Source organism: Aplidium turbinatum, chromosome 11 (genome assembly GCF_918807975.1).
Source record: "Aplidium turbinatum chromosome 11, kaAplTurb1.1, whole genome shotgun sequence".
Lineage (NCBI taxonomy): Eukaryota > Metazoa > Chordata > Ascidiacea > Aplousobranchia > Polyclinidae > Aplidium > Aplidium turbinatum.
In genome coordinates, this window is record NC_137482.1 from 12,556,585 (window position 1) to 12,575,076 (window position 18,492).

The following is an 18,492-nucleotide window of genomic DNA, read 5'->3' on the forward strand; positions in this document are numbered from 1 at the left end:
AAATTAAAGGCTTTCAGATTTTAGTACGCACAAGAGTGCAATAATACGCACAAAAACACCTTCTCGTACTACAGACGCAAACAATGCAATTTTAAAACATTAAAAAACTTTTCACCGGCTAATATTTTCACTAGCCGATCGGACTAGTACTGCAACATTTCTACTAGTTTGCGCAAATTTTCACTAGCCATTGGCTAGCGGACTAGCGTTAAGATCAAACCCTGGCCCTTATCTCCCTGATGTGTGTGACAGTCAAATTATTGGAGCATCTGTCAGCATTGTATGTATGTCATATACCAAAGAATAATTTGAACTCATTATTATGCCCAAACTCCCACAAAATCAGGTGAAGTTCAGTAGAGGAAGATCAACTGGGCTAGATTACTTAGTTACCGGTAAGTTAGAAAAATAAAAACATCTCCACAAACCATACTGTGTTCAACTGTTCATAGATTTCCAGGTAAGAACAAAAGGAAAGAGAGTCAGAAATATATTTGTGATACGGTAACTTTTATTTTACAGCCAATAAGAAGAAAACACAAAGTGGCAATAAATAAAAAATGTCATCTGTTGGTACAGTTGCGTTTGATGAGTATGGTCGCCCATTTATAATTTTAAGAGATCAAGAAACAAAATCACGATTGTCGGGCACTGATGCTATTAAGGTTTGTTGTGAATACAATTTAGAACTGCAGTTGTATTTCATAAAGTTGTATAATTTGGTGTCTATGGTAATCATAAATCCGCTGTCGTTTTCACATATCTGGATGAATACTGTGGTAATGCATAATGTAGTACGGTACCTGGTAATGCACTGAGGGCTGCCCCCCCGCAAATTATTTTAAAAAAGTCCTAAATCAAATAATTAATTAAACTACCATTCAACGTTTTATAGGCAGAGAAAACTTTTTCTCAAACCGTAGAAAATTTCATTATCAGATCACCGCTTCAATGCGTGATAGATTTCCATCACGCATTGAAGCGGTGATCTGATAATGAAATTTTCTACGGTTTGAGAAAAAGTTTTCTCTGCCTATAAAACGTTGAATGGTAGTTTAATTAATTATTTCTGAAAGTTCCTTGGTTTCATATTATCCTAAATCAAATGTTTCTAAGTTCAGATTTGCGTTAGTTTGACTTTCATTGCGGATCGATCTCAATTAAAAGATCTACTTGTTGCAACAAGAGCGCTGCTCCTAAGATAACAAAAGAAACAGAAGTACGGTAGCTGATAAACGCCATCATGGTGCCGTTGAAGCACAGTAACAATGATTGAAAAACATTTTTCTTGATTTCTTCTGCTTTGTTTTTTCTTGGGAGTGTCAATAACGAGGTGCGGTTTGCTCAGTTTAGTATCTACGCATATTAAGAGCTAAAGTTCAAAGTGACCAGCGTATAATTCGAAGTAGCCTACAGGCCTCGAAATTCGTTTTTGTTGACGGCGGACACACCAGTTTTAGCCGTCGATCGTCATGCTTAATTACTTTATCTTGATAATAATTCTTCGCCATTTCAGAACTATAACTACGGTTTTAGAAGGCTTTTTAAAAATTTATTAAAGTCACTCTGAAAGGCTTTCATCAGACCAACGACTTGCGCTTGAAGAGTCAAAGCGACGGGTAGCTGGTCAATACGTCACATAACTGATTAACTTCCACCGAATGAGGTCGTGTGGCTTATTGCGTCACAATGCTCTGGGCAGGAGTCGGAAAATTTCTACTGTAATACCAAAACTTAACAAATTTTGTTGCATCTTGCTGTAATAGCCTACTCGTATAATCTAATTTAGTAACCAACCTTGTCGTATCATTATTACTCGGAGATCAAAGCCAGACATTGTGACGTAAAACTTGAACTAACTTGCGCGTGATTAGTGTAGAAGTACCTGTACTCCTATCGATTCTTAGCGAAGAATTCACCTTTGTTACGCTGATTCAATGTCATCAATCGTTGAAGCAATGTAAAAATTGAAAGTTTTCCTCTTTAAATGGAAGCTAGGTAAGGGATCATACAGTATTCACATTTTAAGATGCGCGCTAGAATGCGCTGGAAAATATATTATCGCAACAATTGTTTATGCTATGCATTGACGATTTGTATCACTAGTTCCTATGTTATTTCTCGGCGGACAAATATGACCGATCTAGATGGCACTTCCCGCGGCCATCACATGCTGTGACGGCGGACAAGTCCGCCGTGAATTTCGAGGCCTGAGCCTACATTATAAAGCTTGGCGATATACAATGGCAGATAGACACAAACAAACATCAATGCTGACATACAAACATCAGCATTTTGAATGTAAGCAATCAGTCGGCTAGAAAGTTTGCCCCCCCAGCAATTTTCAAAACCCGGCGCCTATGTGACAAACTCATTGGTACTGGGTAGAAATTATCTTGTCAACGGCCCTGGTTATTGGTATACAACTCTTATCAAGCATTGAATCGATACCATAACCAGACAGACACTCTTAAAGAAGGTGCTCTAATGCTTACAGTCCTTTAAAAGGGTTCATTCGAAAATAGATATTTGGGTAGAATTCAAATGTGACTATGTTTTCTATCCACCTGATGTAGCAGCCTATTGTTTTTAATATAGGCCTATTGAAGATTTTTGATTGACTTCCCTGAACCCATTTTCAATCTTACGTAAACGTTTAAAGCCAATGTTACAGCCAACATGTGTAATTGTGTATTCTTCTCATGCATCACTACAATATCATGATGATACATAAAATTAGATTTATCCAAGGTCATGAGCTTGACCACAGCCATACACACACCTCCGGGCCAGAACCACTATCATTTCCAGCCCAGAGATGGAGTTGAAAAGAATAATTTTGTGCAATGTGTAGTTTTATATGCCAATCACATAATTTTTTTTTGAATTTCTAGTCTCATATCCTTGCTGCTAAGACTGTTGCAAACACAGTCAGAACATCCTTAGGACCCAATGGTGAGTGAATTATAATTTGAGTCTTGTTTAGTGAATCCTGCATTTTAAATTAAGTTAGTTTACAGTTATAACTCGTAGTAAAACTTGTATATATCTTATTTACAAACTATTTATGCTATATTTATGAACTATTATTTATGCTGTTATATCATGTTTAGTGTTCACTTAAGGTTATGTAAATACTTCCTTTTTGAATAAGATTAACCTGACTCGTTATTAACTACCTTTTTTGTTTACCACTTGCGCAATACAGTAGCATAGGCATAGGCGCCTAACTATTTTTTTGGCCGTGGGAGAGAAAGCGTGTTTCATCAGCAGCAACGTAAATTCAGCGAAATGTCACGCAGATGGATGACGTAATTATGTCGTCACACTAGGATTGCTTTTATTGCCACACTCGGAGTTATCGCTACGTTCGACCTACCGTTAATTATTATAAACAAAACTCGACCAAAACACATGCTATGCGTCTGCGTTGGCTAGCGGTTGATGGACTGCGACTCTTTAAGCTAAGCACAACATAAAGTTTAGCAACGAACTAGATTTATTAGCATGAAACAAGAGACGAAAAGGTTTACTAAAAGGTATACTGTAAATGGAATGCAAATACTAACTTGATCATACGCTTGAAAATATACCTGGTGAAAATAAAATCATTCATGTTTACATCAATTCAACAGCACGCCGCCATGAATAAATTTAAAAGTTGCTGACATCCGTAAACAGCCCTTGAAAAGTAGTTACGGAGAGACGTTTCATAAAGTTTTCGACTTGACATTGCTCCCTTTTCACTACCCTGCTTTCAAGTTTTAATTTGCCGTAATACGCCCGTTTTCGTGTTGCTAATGAAACAAAACATGCGCATATTCCCCGCCTTTGATCGGGTTTCTATGGCAACGGTCGTGTGTGCGCCATGCAGTTTGCGCGAGTCCGTTGCTGCGTTGATTATGCCGCGTGTGCGCAATGCGGTTTGTACCAGCCCTTGTTACGTTGGTTAGTGGTTACCTCGGGCCGAGACTTCAAGTTCATTTTCACAGCAAGCGAATCACTGCCGCGACAACTCTCTGCAGAGGTTTCGACTTTCAAAAGCGACATCGAGTCTGTTTGCAAGCGCATTAAGCTAAACGCACGCTGCGTCAACGTAGCAAATTATGTTGTTTTTGTGTACATTCAACATCTGATGACATTGTATCGACGCAAAATGGTAGATTTTTGATATGTCTCAGGCAGCAAAATCAGTCATTTTTACATTGATTCAACGTCTGCAGACGTTTCATGTATCAATGTTTCATGTATCAATGCAGCATAAAAAGTTGCTCCCATGCAGAAATATGCGTGGGGGCCTGGCCCCCACGGCTTAGGCGCCTACGAGCATAGGCCCACTGCAAGCAATAGTCTACCACCTTCACGACTCCCTTGGAGGATCTTCACACCCCCCAGTTTAAGAGCCACTGGCCTGGAGGAACGAATCAAACAACTTGTCTCTAAAATAATAAGAGAAAAAAAAACAATACAACCAGAACCCAACCAGATCGCGCATGCTAATCTAAGTGCTTACTGAAGGCTGTTCTTTGTTCCACCTTGCAACCCGGAAACAATCGTTATAAAAACTCTTGATCCAATCTTTCATTGCCAAAGGGAATTTGTGTAACGTTTATTCCTTAAAGATCCTTCGCTAATTTGAATTCTTCTAATTAGCCAAGTTTACATTCCACTTTTCTTTTATAACTTCTTTACACCACATTTAGATTTATTTCACTCTGACGTTAGCTCCTAAAGAGAGTCAGATAACCTGCAGCTTCGAGCTATGTGCAACTTTCTACTCGCAATTTTCAAGTCTTCTGCCACTCCACTAATCAACTTTTCGAATATCAACCATTATGAATTTGACACCTGTCAGAGGGATATTTTTTTCTTGATTAGCTGTTAGCTTTACTATTTTTGCCAACGCATAGTCTTTCCCTCAGTGCAAAGCGATCACAGATTGTTTTTGTATTGTACGTTTGAAGTTTGACTGTAGAGATACGTTTCTTAAAACAAAATTTTTCAGGCTTGGATAAAATGATGGTGTCTCCTGATGGGGATGTGACTGTAACAAATGATGGTGCCACTATTCTTGACAAAATGGATGTAAGTCATCAGATCGCCAAACTGATGGTTGAACTCTCTAAATCTCAAGATGATGAAATTGGTGATGGCACAACTGGAGTTGTAGGCAAGTACCATAGGCTACTGAAATGTTGACCTGCTAATTTACTCTCACCACTTGATTTTGTTTTCATTAGTTTTCGAAATACCACATAAATTTTATTGCTTGTGAATATCGTAGATTATAACCAAAAGTTAAAACAGGAGAGAACTTTTGGTTGGATTGATTCTGGGAATTTTTCTCTGTCTGGGTTTTTCTCTTTTGAAATTAATCTTGGCAGTTGTATATATATATTTGTAGATGCTTTAATCCTCTGATGCAGGTCTGGTCACAGTGATTGACAAAGTGAAGTTTCCAACTGAAGTGCATTGATTGAATTGTCTAACGTCTATGCTAAATTGCATAATTTTTTACTGTGTCAATGTTTGCTTCCTCTTTTGTGTTGCAGTGTTAGCTGGTGCTTTGCTGGAGCAAGCTGAAGAGTTAATTGATCGTGGTATTCATCCGATTCGAATTGCTGATGGCTATGAGACAGCCATGCGAGTTGCTCTGTCAAAACTAGATGAAATTGCAGATAATTTTCCCATAGATAAAAATGATACCGAGAATCTAGTTCAAGTTGCCATGACTACTCTTGGTTCAAAAATGTATGTGTTTGTTGTTATATGTTTTTTCAGTAAAAATCACTTATATACATTCTGAAGTTAATCAAACAGTAAATCAACTGCAGTTTGCTTTGGAGCTAGATTTTTGTACTAAAAAGAGTTTTAACACAAAAAGCTGTCGACAACCCCCCCCCCCCCCCCCCCCCGTATGTAAAGTATCTATCATCAGTCATAGTGAACTGGAGTTTCCTTGTCATTAATTACCTGCTTTTCATTTGTCTTTAATGGTGATTTAGTATACCATCATACTGTACTATATATACTATACAATGGAAATAGATGCATTAGCTGTCACTTCTTGCAAGGTTATTTTCACCTATACAATTTACGCATTGTCTTGCAGAGTCACAAAATGTCATCGGCAGTTTGCAAAAATTGCAGTTGACGCAATTTTGTCAGTTGCTGATTTTGAAAGACGAGATGTTGATTTTGAGTTGATTAAAGTTGAAGGAAAGCGAGGTGGCAAACTGGAAGACAGCCAACTCATCAAAGGCGTTTTGATTGATAAGGACATGAGCCATCCCCAAATGCCAAAAGTAAAAACAGCTTTTAATACATTCAAAACTAGAGATGTACTGGTATATCGGTATCGATATCAGCCATTTTTGGAGTATCGGTACCGTATCGGTAAAATTTGGCCGATACTAAAATGTAAAAAACATATTTGCTGCGGATTTCTCACAGTCAGCAAAGATATAGATTTTTTGATCCTGTTCACATTTTTGATACCTCATACTCCCACGACCACGTGCGGGCGCCTTTTAGCATTTATTGCTTGCAAAGATTGTTTCAGCTCAAACAAAACGTTTTGTTTCAGCAGTTTTGGGTTGCTCGATTCTTAAAATTGTAAAGGAGACTCAATTTCTCCAATGTTTGTCATCTGTGTCTCTTTTTTACTACCAACAGAGCATAAAACTTTAGTTTTTCGTCCATACGACGTTATGAAATTACATCTCAAAGCGGCGTAATGACGTGACATCATTTCAACATTTTAGCAAATAATGAATCAACAAATCCGATTACACAGTTGAGAAGAAGCGATTTTCCTAGAGTCAGCACTATCTGACTACTCACTATAGAACAGCGAGCATCTTTGGCGAGTGGCGACAGTTAATTGACTTGTTTTCTTTCCACAAAGATAAGGGTTCAATTGACTGACAAAATCAGCGGTTGAAAACTATGTGGCATGAATTAGTGGTGCAATACTGATGAGCCCAGCCTCATGGGCGAAACACGCGTCTATCGCTGAATTCATGTTACACTCGACAGCCGAGAAACAAATTCGATTACATGTGATCGAGTCTACAAATTACATGGATTTTTTAAACGTCTAGCTACGTAGAAACGGTGCAAAAGTATACGTTTTTGCTGCCTGGGTAATATTATCAAGCCTGACAAAAGCAACAACCAAACAACAAGCTCCCTTAGGTTGAACATCACTTGTCGAATAGTTTTTGTATGACTATTATACAATATACATTAAAGGCAGGGTTGTCGATATTTTACCCGACCCAAAAAAACCCACTTAAAAAAAAAAAAAAAAACATAAAAAAACCCAGAGCATCATATTTGTCCAGTTTTTAATAGAAAATTAAAAAAATGAACAAAAACAGTTAAAACACTACAAGGCACTTAACACAAACTTTAAATTAGGACTTAAGGATGTGATTGTGAAGTAAATTTCCAAGAATAAACTGAAAACGCAGTGGATATTGTCCACTGTACAGTGCACAAAAATCAAGTAATGCCACTTTGTGTAGCCTATACTACACTAAAACTCATTTATGCAAGAAGGCATTATAGTTAAACTGGTGAAAGTACTACTCTATTGTAGTCTGTATATATGATGTGAAATGCAATTTAGGAGGCTATTTACCAATTACAGATTCTGGATTCTAATGCATGGCTGTTTCATAGCATTTGCCTAAATGGCCATTGGCCACGCAATTGCACAATGCTCATCCATTAGTCATTACTATATATAATATATATATATATATATATAAATGATAAAAAATATTTAAACATGATGGCATAAATGCTCCTTGCCTTCAAATCTAAAGCAAATGATGCAATAATGTGATTTCTACCACGGTAGCATCAACTTGGTATAGAAATCAGTGGATGATGCAACATCCAACTTGATCTTGAAATTAATGGATGATGCAGCATTCAAGCAACAACAGCCCTAGTGCAATATTTTATTGAGTTATGCAAGCATGTACTGTGAGTGAAAGGCACTTCATTCGTAAAAAGTAGTTTTGAGGTGAAATAAGCATGAATCTACCTTTTTTGCATCTTTTTTAAAAAAACCTGGGTTTTTCTCAACCCTGATTAAAGGACTTGGTTTAAAATTTATATGTTATTTTAAATTATGATAGCATATTTAGAGAGTTTGCGCAAACCCTTTATTAATCTTTCAGAAACCGCAATTATAATGTTTGTTTCCTTATGCCCCAGTTCTTAATCATGGCGGCCTTTTATTACTAAACACTACTATTAGTGTTATGGCACAACAATACAGAGAAATTGGATTAATTGAATCTTTACAACTAAATTATGCCAATTTAAAGCTTTTTTTAATAGTTTTATGCAAATAAGGTCAAACTTAGCATTTGATCACACTCCTTGCAAATACTAAAACTGCTTTATTTTGTAACACTGAACTGAAGTATCGGCAAAATATCGGCACCGGCTTAAAAAAGTGATATCGGTATCGGCGAAAATATTGGTATCGGTACATCTCTACTCAAAACTTGTGTGCGAAAATAAACTTATTTTTGCTATGTAGTGTCAGCAACATTTATAAATCTACTGTTGTTGGCTACATTACTTCATTTTCTGCAGTTTATAACATTTCTTAACTTTGATTTGATTCGTGTTAGGATTACTATGAGGAAATTATTTGTTTTAGAAAATCAAGGACGCAAAATTGGCAATTTTAACTTGCCCATTTGAACCTCCCAAGCCCAAGACAAAACATAAGCTTGACGTCACCTCAGTTGAAGATTACAAAAAGCTCCAGGTTTATGAGCGAGAAAAATTTCAAGAAATGGTTAAACAGGTACCACTGCGAATTATGCTTAGTGTAACACTCCGGAAACTCTCTATTTCTGTAACGGTGCGTGACCCTGATGTTTGGACGTCAAGTAATTGTTTTCAGCTAGCTGCCACCCCATGCAAAATTGGACATTTTGAGCAAACATAATAAATGGCAGCCTAAGCTACCCTCAGTGGTCGAACAAAATCCTGTGCTATCGGAATGATACGCTTCAATTTTATAATCTTATGTCATTCACTGTTGCCAAGCTAACTTCAAATCTGTGCACTTTTTTTAAGCGACAGTTGCAGTACCGATATTTTAATTTATTTGATGTTTTTGTGACATGGTTTCAAACGAATCCTAAAAGATAACATGCATGTTCTTTCACTTTGCTCATAAAGGTGAAAGACTGTGGTGCCAATCTTGCGATATGTCAATGGGGTTTTGACGATGAAGCAAATCACTTATTGCTTCAAAATGAACTTCCAGCTGTGCGATGGGTTGGTGGGCCAGAAATCGAAGTAAGAAAATGCAATTTGTTTTTAGAAAAATTCTGTACGGCGTGAAGTGAGCGTAGCTACAATACTCCCGTGAGGTCTTATTCCACTTTGGCAAGTCTGATTGCATGCAGAGATGAAAACAACATGATCTTTTTTCAACGTATGCTTTTTCTCGTTTTGCAGCTAATCGCCATTGCAACTGGTGGCCGAATAGTTCCCAGATTTTCTGAATTATCTGCTGGCAAACTTGGCCATGCTGGCATTGTTAGGGAACTTACCTTCGGAACGACAAAAGATCGTATGCTGGTCATTGAAGGATGCAAGAACACGAAAGCAGTCACTATCTTCCTACGCGGAGGAAACAAAATGGTAAAGTTTCAGCTATAGTCTTGTTTTGAGACAGTTTTACTGCCAGTGGGGTGGTTTTGTTTCAATTGTTAATAGTTAATTTTTACTACATAGTTGACCCAATTTTGATTGCCCTTTGATGAGATATGCCTATACTGCTGTATCTTGTAGCTCTTCGTTTTGGAGTTAATCTAAAAAACATCTTTTTGTACTTGGTTTATAACTCAAACCTGAATGAATGTTCTTGCTAATAAAGATTGTGGAAGAAGCCAAGCGCTCGGTCCATGACGCGTTGTGCGTCATTCGAAATTTGGTTCGAGACAACAGAGTTGTGTATGGTGGAGGTGCCTGTGAAATCGCCTGTGCGATTGCTGTCAACAAGGCGGCTGATCTGGTAAGATATTGACGCGTTTTCTATCACATTAAATGGGTTTTAAGAAGTTTAAATAATTTCAGTGTCAGACGATTGTTTTTCAAAATAGTAACATGCTGTATATACCAGAGTTGAATTAATTACAGAATTCATTATTCTAAACGTATTTATAACGCCAGTTAATATGAAATGTTTAATGCCAGTTTAGTATCATATAATTTTTAGGGGAAGGTCCGGTTAGTTGACTCTTTTATTAGTTAAAAGCTTTTAATTTCAAACAAATTTTATCTACCAAGCTGAAAATTTCATCAAATATAAAGAACGCTTTACTCCAACTCCAGGACTTGTTTTAGTGCGATAATGAGTTTTTAAGTATGATTTTCAGAAGCTTCAAAACTTGTACTGAATTGAGTCAACTAACCTAACCCGATGCTGAGGGTTAATTTACTCATCTTGTAGAATTGTTGACTTATGCTGAACAGGTAGCTACATCATGAATACATACATTGTTGCACAATTAGTGTCAGCATTAAAAAATTGTATGTAGCACTTCTAGTGTTAAGGGTAGACAGAGGCTACTTATAATGGAAAATTAAGTCGTTTCATAAATGACCACAACTGCTCTCTTCCTTCTTGTTGTCTGATCAATTTTTGGGAATGGTGACTACTGACTTGGTTTTGCTCAGCAAACTCGAAATCTCGCATTTTTACTTTAACTATATAAATAGGCCATGATGTTGCTTTACCAAATTAATGCAGTGTCCCGCCTAATCTTTCTAAATTTCATCCGTGAAAATTTTCCTGTTTTCTGCATAGCCCATTTTTACGTTGCCTGATGAGCTTTTGGAAACCTTTTTTTAAATACCGTACCATCGAAACGTTGATTGGTCCATTCCAAACTGCTTTGCAGCACTCCGCCCAGATGTACCAGCACACATGGCGTTTGCAGCTTGTTCATACACGTGTATTGGAATTCTCTTTTAGTTTTGAGTATCTTTTTTCCCATAGTTGAGTAGCAATACAATAGATTTACAGTATTAGAATTTAGATTTTGTTTACTTTAAAAAAAGTTCTCTGTAAATTCAACATTCCGATCTGCTATTGCAAATGAATAAAAGCTATTTAGCCTTTAATTTCCATAAAAAATATGCCATGTTCTGATGTTGCTTGCTGTAGAGTCAACTGACTCACTGATTCAACTTGGACGATCGTCAGTGAGTCAACTAACCTTTCGGTGCCTTAATCAGAAAAAATATCTGCCACTAACTCTTTGCTGAGAAGAGAGCAACCAAAATTAGAGAGAATGTGCATCACACTTTAGTTATAACGTGTGAAAAATATTGTTTCATAGATACCGCTACATCTGGGGTCACCAAACTACGGCCCGCGGGCCGGAACCAGCCCGCGAACTGATTTCATCCGGCCCTCCACGTGCTGCAGAAGTAACAGCTGCACTACAACTGTTAGCCCTTAAAAGGTTGGGTTCCTAAAGTCTTGCTCAGTTTGGGGGGGACTGTCGATTCTTCTTATGCTTTAGGAGTGATATCACTGTTATTTTTTAAGGCACGGTTTCAAAATTTGGGACTCACTTTGTTAAATTATTCACGCTGAGCATATCTGAAAATTAAAACTATGTGAATTTTAGAACTGCTCATTAGACCTCCCCAATCCCCGGACTTTTTTTGTTTTCATCTATATTGTGACTTTTCTGCATGGGTTTTCAATGCTGATTTCAAAAATATGCATAAAAAGTTTTTTCGATCTACTTCTGGGAAGTTATTCGCTGTTGCTTAGCAACAACTTTTCATAAAATTACAAAACTCCCCTTTAAAACCCCTTTACTTTTAACCTAGTCTGCTGATATCTAGATTATCTGAAAGCATTTCTTCTGCTGAAGAATTTGAAATTTTTTTTATTAAAATTGGACAATCGGTACCAAAGTTATGACCGTTTAAGTACCCAGATTACGCAGTCATGCATGACTGATTTTTGTTAATTTATTGCCAAATGATACTAGAAAAATGGTAAAAGTTGCTGTCAAGGGGTTTTTGAGGGTAAGGAGTTCAAAAAATATATTAAAAAGTGTCTCAGAGCAACCGAAAAAAAGTTATTAAAAAAATTGATACGAACAGTCATGCATAAATGATTTTCTCGCAGTCGCTTCATTCGTACAACGAGATGTATTCCTTAGGCACCACAAACGTTAAATGCCTGGAGTCATATACAATATAACGTGGAACCGATCATCTCAATGTAGCTAACATCTGGATACCCATTGCACTTGATGTTAGAATACACGCTTCATTGCTCGGAAAGAGCTCTGATCAAGTGCAAGATGGTCACGGTCCGCCACAATTTCAATAGTATCTCTCATCCAGCATAATGTAGCCTATGTATCTAAATCATGTGGCAAAAAATGGATTAAGTCAGCTGAACTTAACGATAACCTTCTGTAATGCATTTCAGGTTTCACTATTGATCAGTTAGCATTTTCTACATGTATTTTGTATGATTATATAACGTATTGTATACACTTCTACTGTCTAATATTTCGTGTGTATTCATGTATCCATCATGGCGCTGAGGAAGAGTAAAATGAACAATGGTTGTTTGCTTGGTAATTTGCAGCCTTTAAAACATTTTAAGGAAGGACAATTTAGACCAACTACTGGAGATGTTCTTCAGAAATACATATATATATCATCTTCAATTAAATCCTCGTAACCACCAGAATGGGAAGCTCGCAGCTTGGGATACAGTAGTATGTCTAGCAAAAGTATGGCAGCCTGCTTGCATTCCACTGATGACAAAACAAAATATCTAAAACAAAATTATTCGTTTGGTTGATGAATACAAGAAATACAAACATGCCAAAAAGGAATCTGCTGCCTTAATTAAATTTCGAGAAACACTGACAACACGATTTATGATATCTGCTAAGAATGCCGAAAATCTTATTAACAAAAATAAAACATTGCTACCAGAAGATAAGCCTGAAGACATACAGTTTCTTAAATTAGTTGAAACAAACCAACCAGCAGCTCTTGGACCCCCTTTAATTAAGGCAGCAGATTCCTTTTTGGCATGTTTGTATTTCTTGCATACATCAACCAAACCAATAATTTTGTTTTGGATATTTTGTTTTGTCATCAGTGGAATGCAAGCAGGCTGCCATACTTTTGCTAGACATACTGCTGTATCCCAAGCTGCGAGCTTCCCACTCTGGTGGTTGCGAGGATGTAATTGAAGATGATATATATATGTATTTCTGAAGAACATCTCCAGTAGTTGGTCTAAATTGTCCTTCCTTGAAATGTTTTAAAGGCTGCAAATTACCAAGCAAACAACCATTGTTCGTTTTACTCTTCCTCAGCTCCATGATGGATACATGAATACATACGGAATATTAGACAGTAGAAGTGTATACAATACGTTATATAATCATACAAAATACATGTAGAAAATGCTAACTGATCAATAGTGAAACCTGAAATGCATTACAGAAGGTTATCGTTAAGTTCAGCTGACTTAATCCATTTTTTGCCACATGATTTAGATACATAGACTACATTATGCTGGGTGAGAGATACTATTGAAATTGTGGCGGACCGTGACCATCTTGCACTTGATCAGAGCTCTTTCCGAGCAATGAAGCGTGTATTCTAACATCAAGTGCAATGGGTACCCAGATGTTAGCTACATTGAGATGATCGGTTCCACGTTATATTGTATATGACTCCAGGCATTTAACGTTTGTGGAATGTGGTGCCTAAGGAATACATCTCGTTGTAGGAATGAAGCGACTGCGAGAAAATCATTCATGCATGACTGTTCGTATCAATTTTTTAATAACTTTTTTTCTGTTGCTCTGAGACACTTTTTAATATAATTTTTGAACTCCTTACCCCCAAAAACTCCTTGACAGCAACTTTCACCATTTTTCTAGTATTATTTGGCAATAAATTAACAAAAATCAGTCATGCATGACTGCGTAACCTGGGTACTTAAACGGTCATAACTCTGGTACCGATTGTCCAATTTTAATAAAAAAAATTTCAAATTCTTCAGCAGAAGAAATGCTTTCAGATAATCTAGATATTAGCATACTAGGTTAAAAGTAAAGGGGATTTTTGTAATTTTTATGAAAAGTTGTTGCTAAGCAACAGCGAATAACTTCCCAGAAGTAGATCGAAAAAAAAATGTTATGCATATTTTTGAAATCAGCATTGAAAACCCATGCAGAAAAGTCACAATATAGATGAAAACAAAAGAAAGTCCGGGGATTGGGGAGGTCTACTGCTCATATACGTTGAAATGTTGAAGTGACTTATGACTTTTGGATTATTTTGCGATTGCTTGAGTTTACACATTATTTTTTTGGTGGAGTAATGAAGATTGAAGAACATGCATTGCAATGTTGTGATTAAAATTTTTCTACACAATCTCAATTTGAATTTATATTTTTCATGCAAAATAATATAATAATGCAAAATAACATATATTTATAAATAGAATAATGAAACAATAAAAACTATTAATACTACAAAAAGTGCTCAATCCTGAGCAAAAAAACAAAGCAGAGCGAATTAAATCAAATATATTTATTACTATCTGAATCCTTAACAACCTGTTTCACCTTTAACGGATCATCAGAAGGTCTTATTCAAATAGAAATAGATTCTATAGAAGTAGATTCTATTTGAATAAGACCTTCTGATGATCCGTTAAAGGTGAAACAGGCTGTTAAAGATTCAGATAGTAATAACTATATTTGATTTAAATAAAATATGAAATATTTCAGAGGATGTGCTGAAAAATGACTTATATCGTTCAATTTATAACCTTTATTCGCTCAAAATTTCAGCTCAATAGAGGTAAATAAAAGTTAGAAAAAGTCAAGAAATCTCGTAGTAGCAGCCTCAGTGGTTTTAGAGATACAAAAAAGTTGAATTGACAGCCCCCCTCCCCAACCTCCAAAGGGTTAAGGAAAAAAAGTTACCAAACTTTTTGTAAAGGACCGACTTTGCTGTTGAGCTACACGCAACCTGCTAATGGTTTTCCATATTAATTTTTCTTATCTTTCTTTTATCATTAGGCCACCACAAATGGGAACACCCTAGGCCAAGTTTGGAAAGTTTTTTCAAGTGCACGATGCCCTGTAGTGTATCACAACAGGGTAGGCCTATAACTTTTCCAGCAACCTTTCGATTTTCATCACAACTTTTCTATTCCACCGCTGACTTTGTTATTTATTGTGCTCAATTCAAGTCAATGGAGATTCTAAATAGTTGTATATCTTTTCGCAATTTGCATCCGGCCCGCAGCTGTTAATCTCGCAGCAATCCGGCCCTCAGAGAAAAAAGTTTGGTGACCCCTGCTCTACATTAAGAGATACAACCTTATGTAGTATGTACTACCATATCAAATTGAACTTTTTTTGTCAAAAACATACTTTCTCGCATAACTCGTCAACCGTTGCATTCAGACATTTGAACTTTTTAAGGCTGGCTTTAAATGATGTAACCACTTAAACAATGGAATGACTTTTGCGCATGATTGGTTAGATATTAGCGCTGAGTCAACTAACCTGACCTTTCCCGAATGATAAATATGAAATAACCGGTCGAGATGTTGTATCAACAAGGATGCGAGATATTCACGGAATTTGTAGAAGTTTTTATCATCACTGACTTATTTTTTCTATTCCAGAATAAAAAGTAAACAATTAACCAAATACCTCGTGCAGTGCTTATGGACAGTGGATTGCATTCATAGTTTATTTTGCATTTAACATTAGTGTAGCTTATATGTTCCCATGTTTTTCTCCATTTGTGTTAGCTTCATAATTGTGATTTACTTTTTGTAGAATCCATCGCTGGAACAATACGCCATGCGTTCGTATGCGCAAGCTCTCGAAACCGTGCCGCTCGCTTTGTCAGAAAATAGTGGTCTAAATCCGATTCAAACATTGTCTGATATCCGTTCCCAGCAAGTCAATTCAAATAATCCTCATCTTGGAATAGATTGTCTTCAGAAAGGCTCGTCAGGTAAGTTTCTTTTTTGAACTGTTTGTGTAATATTTTTGATAATGTGATGGTGAACGTTGGTTTTTAAAATGCAGATAGCTGCATTTTCATTTTGATGTCGATAGAACAGTTTCTACTGGTAGGACATGTATATTTCTAACGTTGTTTTAAATTTTTGAACGGCGAAAACGTTGATATATAATATATTCCACATCCACTCGTCTTATCACACTGTAGCGTATGTCAACTGCACTTTATAAACAAAACTCGATCTTTCATTTGATAACGACATGTTTAAGTTGTTTGGAAAGTTCACAACTTTAAAATCTTATTCAGTCAACGATGCTTGAAGAAGATTAAAAATATTGAAATTATTTTTATTACGTCAGCTGTTTACTATGTCTTGTATGTTTTCAGACATGAAAGAGCAGCACGTAATCGAAACGTTGGTTGGCAAAAAGCAGCAAATTTCTCTCGCTACTCAACTGGTTAGAATGATCCTCAAAATTGACGACGTTCGCTCGCCTGGCGAAGGCTGATTGATGGATTCTCTATGCATGAAGGAAATGTTAAATGTCAAAATGCGTGTGTGGTTTTAAACTGTGTCGCATGAGTAATAACTTATACAGTTGCGTATAGCCTACGTATTATCTATTACCTGCGTATAGCCTACGTTGCCTACTACTGTAAGCTGCAACGATTAAGTGTTCTTTTGTCATTTTCCAATAATAAACAAATTTCCACCTTCGGAAGTTGTTCTGTAACCAGTATGTTGCACGCTTTTGTGTTTTAAAGGGGTATTAAAGGAAAAACCTGACTTGGCGATTTTCCACGTTCTTTGTGTTTAACATGCTACCATAAAACCATTTTCAATAAAATTTTGCCCCATTGCGGTCTGACCACCATTGTGCGCGTGCTTTTGTCAGAGCTTTCAAAACGAGATTGGCCTGAGCAACGAAGCGTGCGACTGTAAAAAACGTCATAAAGTCTACGTCATAAAGTCTAGCAATCAACCGATCACGCAATAATTGTTACTGCGGGCGATTTGACTGTAGGCTATGTAATATGTATTTACATCAAAACAGCACATTTTAACATCAAAACAGCAGACAGTTTGCTCAAAACATCAGATTGGTAACGTGGCTTTTGTTATTGCTGGACTTTATGACGTATTCTTGAGCTGTGTTTGCACGTTTTGGTCATTTTGAAAAAAATGAAAATAAATGAAACACTGGACTTTGGGCCTTGCCAGCGCCATTGAAAACAAATTTTTTTGGGTAATTGTTTTTGAAATGTCTTCTTGAATGTTCAGTTTACTCATTTTAATGCTTAATTCCGGTTTGAAATTTTCCTTTAGTATGCCTTTAAGAGGAATATTGGGAGTTAGAACAGGAAAACATGTAACTTATAGGCAGGGTTGGAAGTAACGACTAGTTGTCACTATTCGATAGCGTTATTCGTTGCTTTCTGAATATCGAATGCTCATACCCATTCCTTTTAAAAATAAATATCGAATGCGCGTTATTCACTGCTTTTTTATGCAAGCAACGAAATCATTATTCGCTTTTCACTAATCGGTATTTAGGAGAACTGCTGAATCATTTTTTGTTGTTCATTTACTTCGTCGTCAAAACGAATTTTCGAGATTTAGTTTTCGGATTACTATTCGACCTAGTCCCCTTCCGGTTTTCGAACTTTAAAGGGTTAAGGAAAATTTTGCAGCAACACAGTTCAGAAAAACCATGCCAGAGTCATTAACAGTGTTGCCAACCTTGCGGTGTTCCCACAAGTTTGGGCTTGTTTTTGTTTTCAAGTTTGCGTATTTTTTTTTTTGAGTTTGCGGGTTGCTTGTTTTTTGGCCAGTCAAACTTTTTTTAACTTGTTTTAGACACTGAAATTGCGAGGTTTTTATTGTAGTCAACATTGTATCCTTTCTTTTCAAGATAATTATTGCTTGGAATGGCGTAAACAAATGTCATTCTTGAAATAAACGTGCTGTATGGACTGCAAAGGTTATATTGAAAATTGAACTGCTAAACTGCGTGCTTTATGCTAATTAGTATTGGTTGCAAATTATTGGGCTTGTTTTTGTGTTGATATGCCTGTTTTAGGCTTGTATTTTAGATTCACTTGTTTGTTTAAAAAAAAAAACCTGGCATCACTGGTCATTAAATAGGCAAATGCAATATTTTTAGTAATTGCTATTCATTGCTTTTTTTAAGTATCGATAGCGGAGAGTCATTGCTTTTTTGGGCACTATCGAATAGTGAAATAGTCATTGCTTTTTGACTAACGACTTCCAACCCTGCTTATAGGCTATGTCTTGCTAATCGCGCATGGCAATTTCAAGATCGTTGAAGACAAAAGAAGTAACTTAGAATAAAGGAGATATCCAGGTCTTGGTAGTTATAATGGGTACAAAGGCTTGCACAG

The 18,492-nt window shown here is 36.5% G+C and overlaps 1 protein-coding gene across 1 annotated transcript; it reads left to right on the forward strand.

The window, feature by feature from the left end:
* Positions 1–505: 505 nt before the first annotated feature.
* LOC145779380 (T-complex protein 1 subunit epsilon-like) lies at positions 506–16,964 on the forward strand. Its single transcript, XM_082590957.1, has 11 exons — positions 506–665; positions 2,895–2,955; positions 5,006–5,170; positions 5,553–5,751; positions 6,113–6,305; positions 8,684–8,833; positions 9,214–9,333; positions 9,496–9,681; positions 9,917–10,054; positions 15,900–16,080; positions 16,477–16,964. Exons 1-11 carry the CDS (start codon positions 561–563, stop codon positions 16,596–16,598), a joined length of 1,620 nt encoding a protein of 539 aa, XP_082447083.1. The 5' UTR covers positions 506–560; the 3' UTR covers positions 16,599–16,964.
* Positions 16,965–18,492: the final 1,528 nt, after the last annotated feature.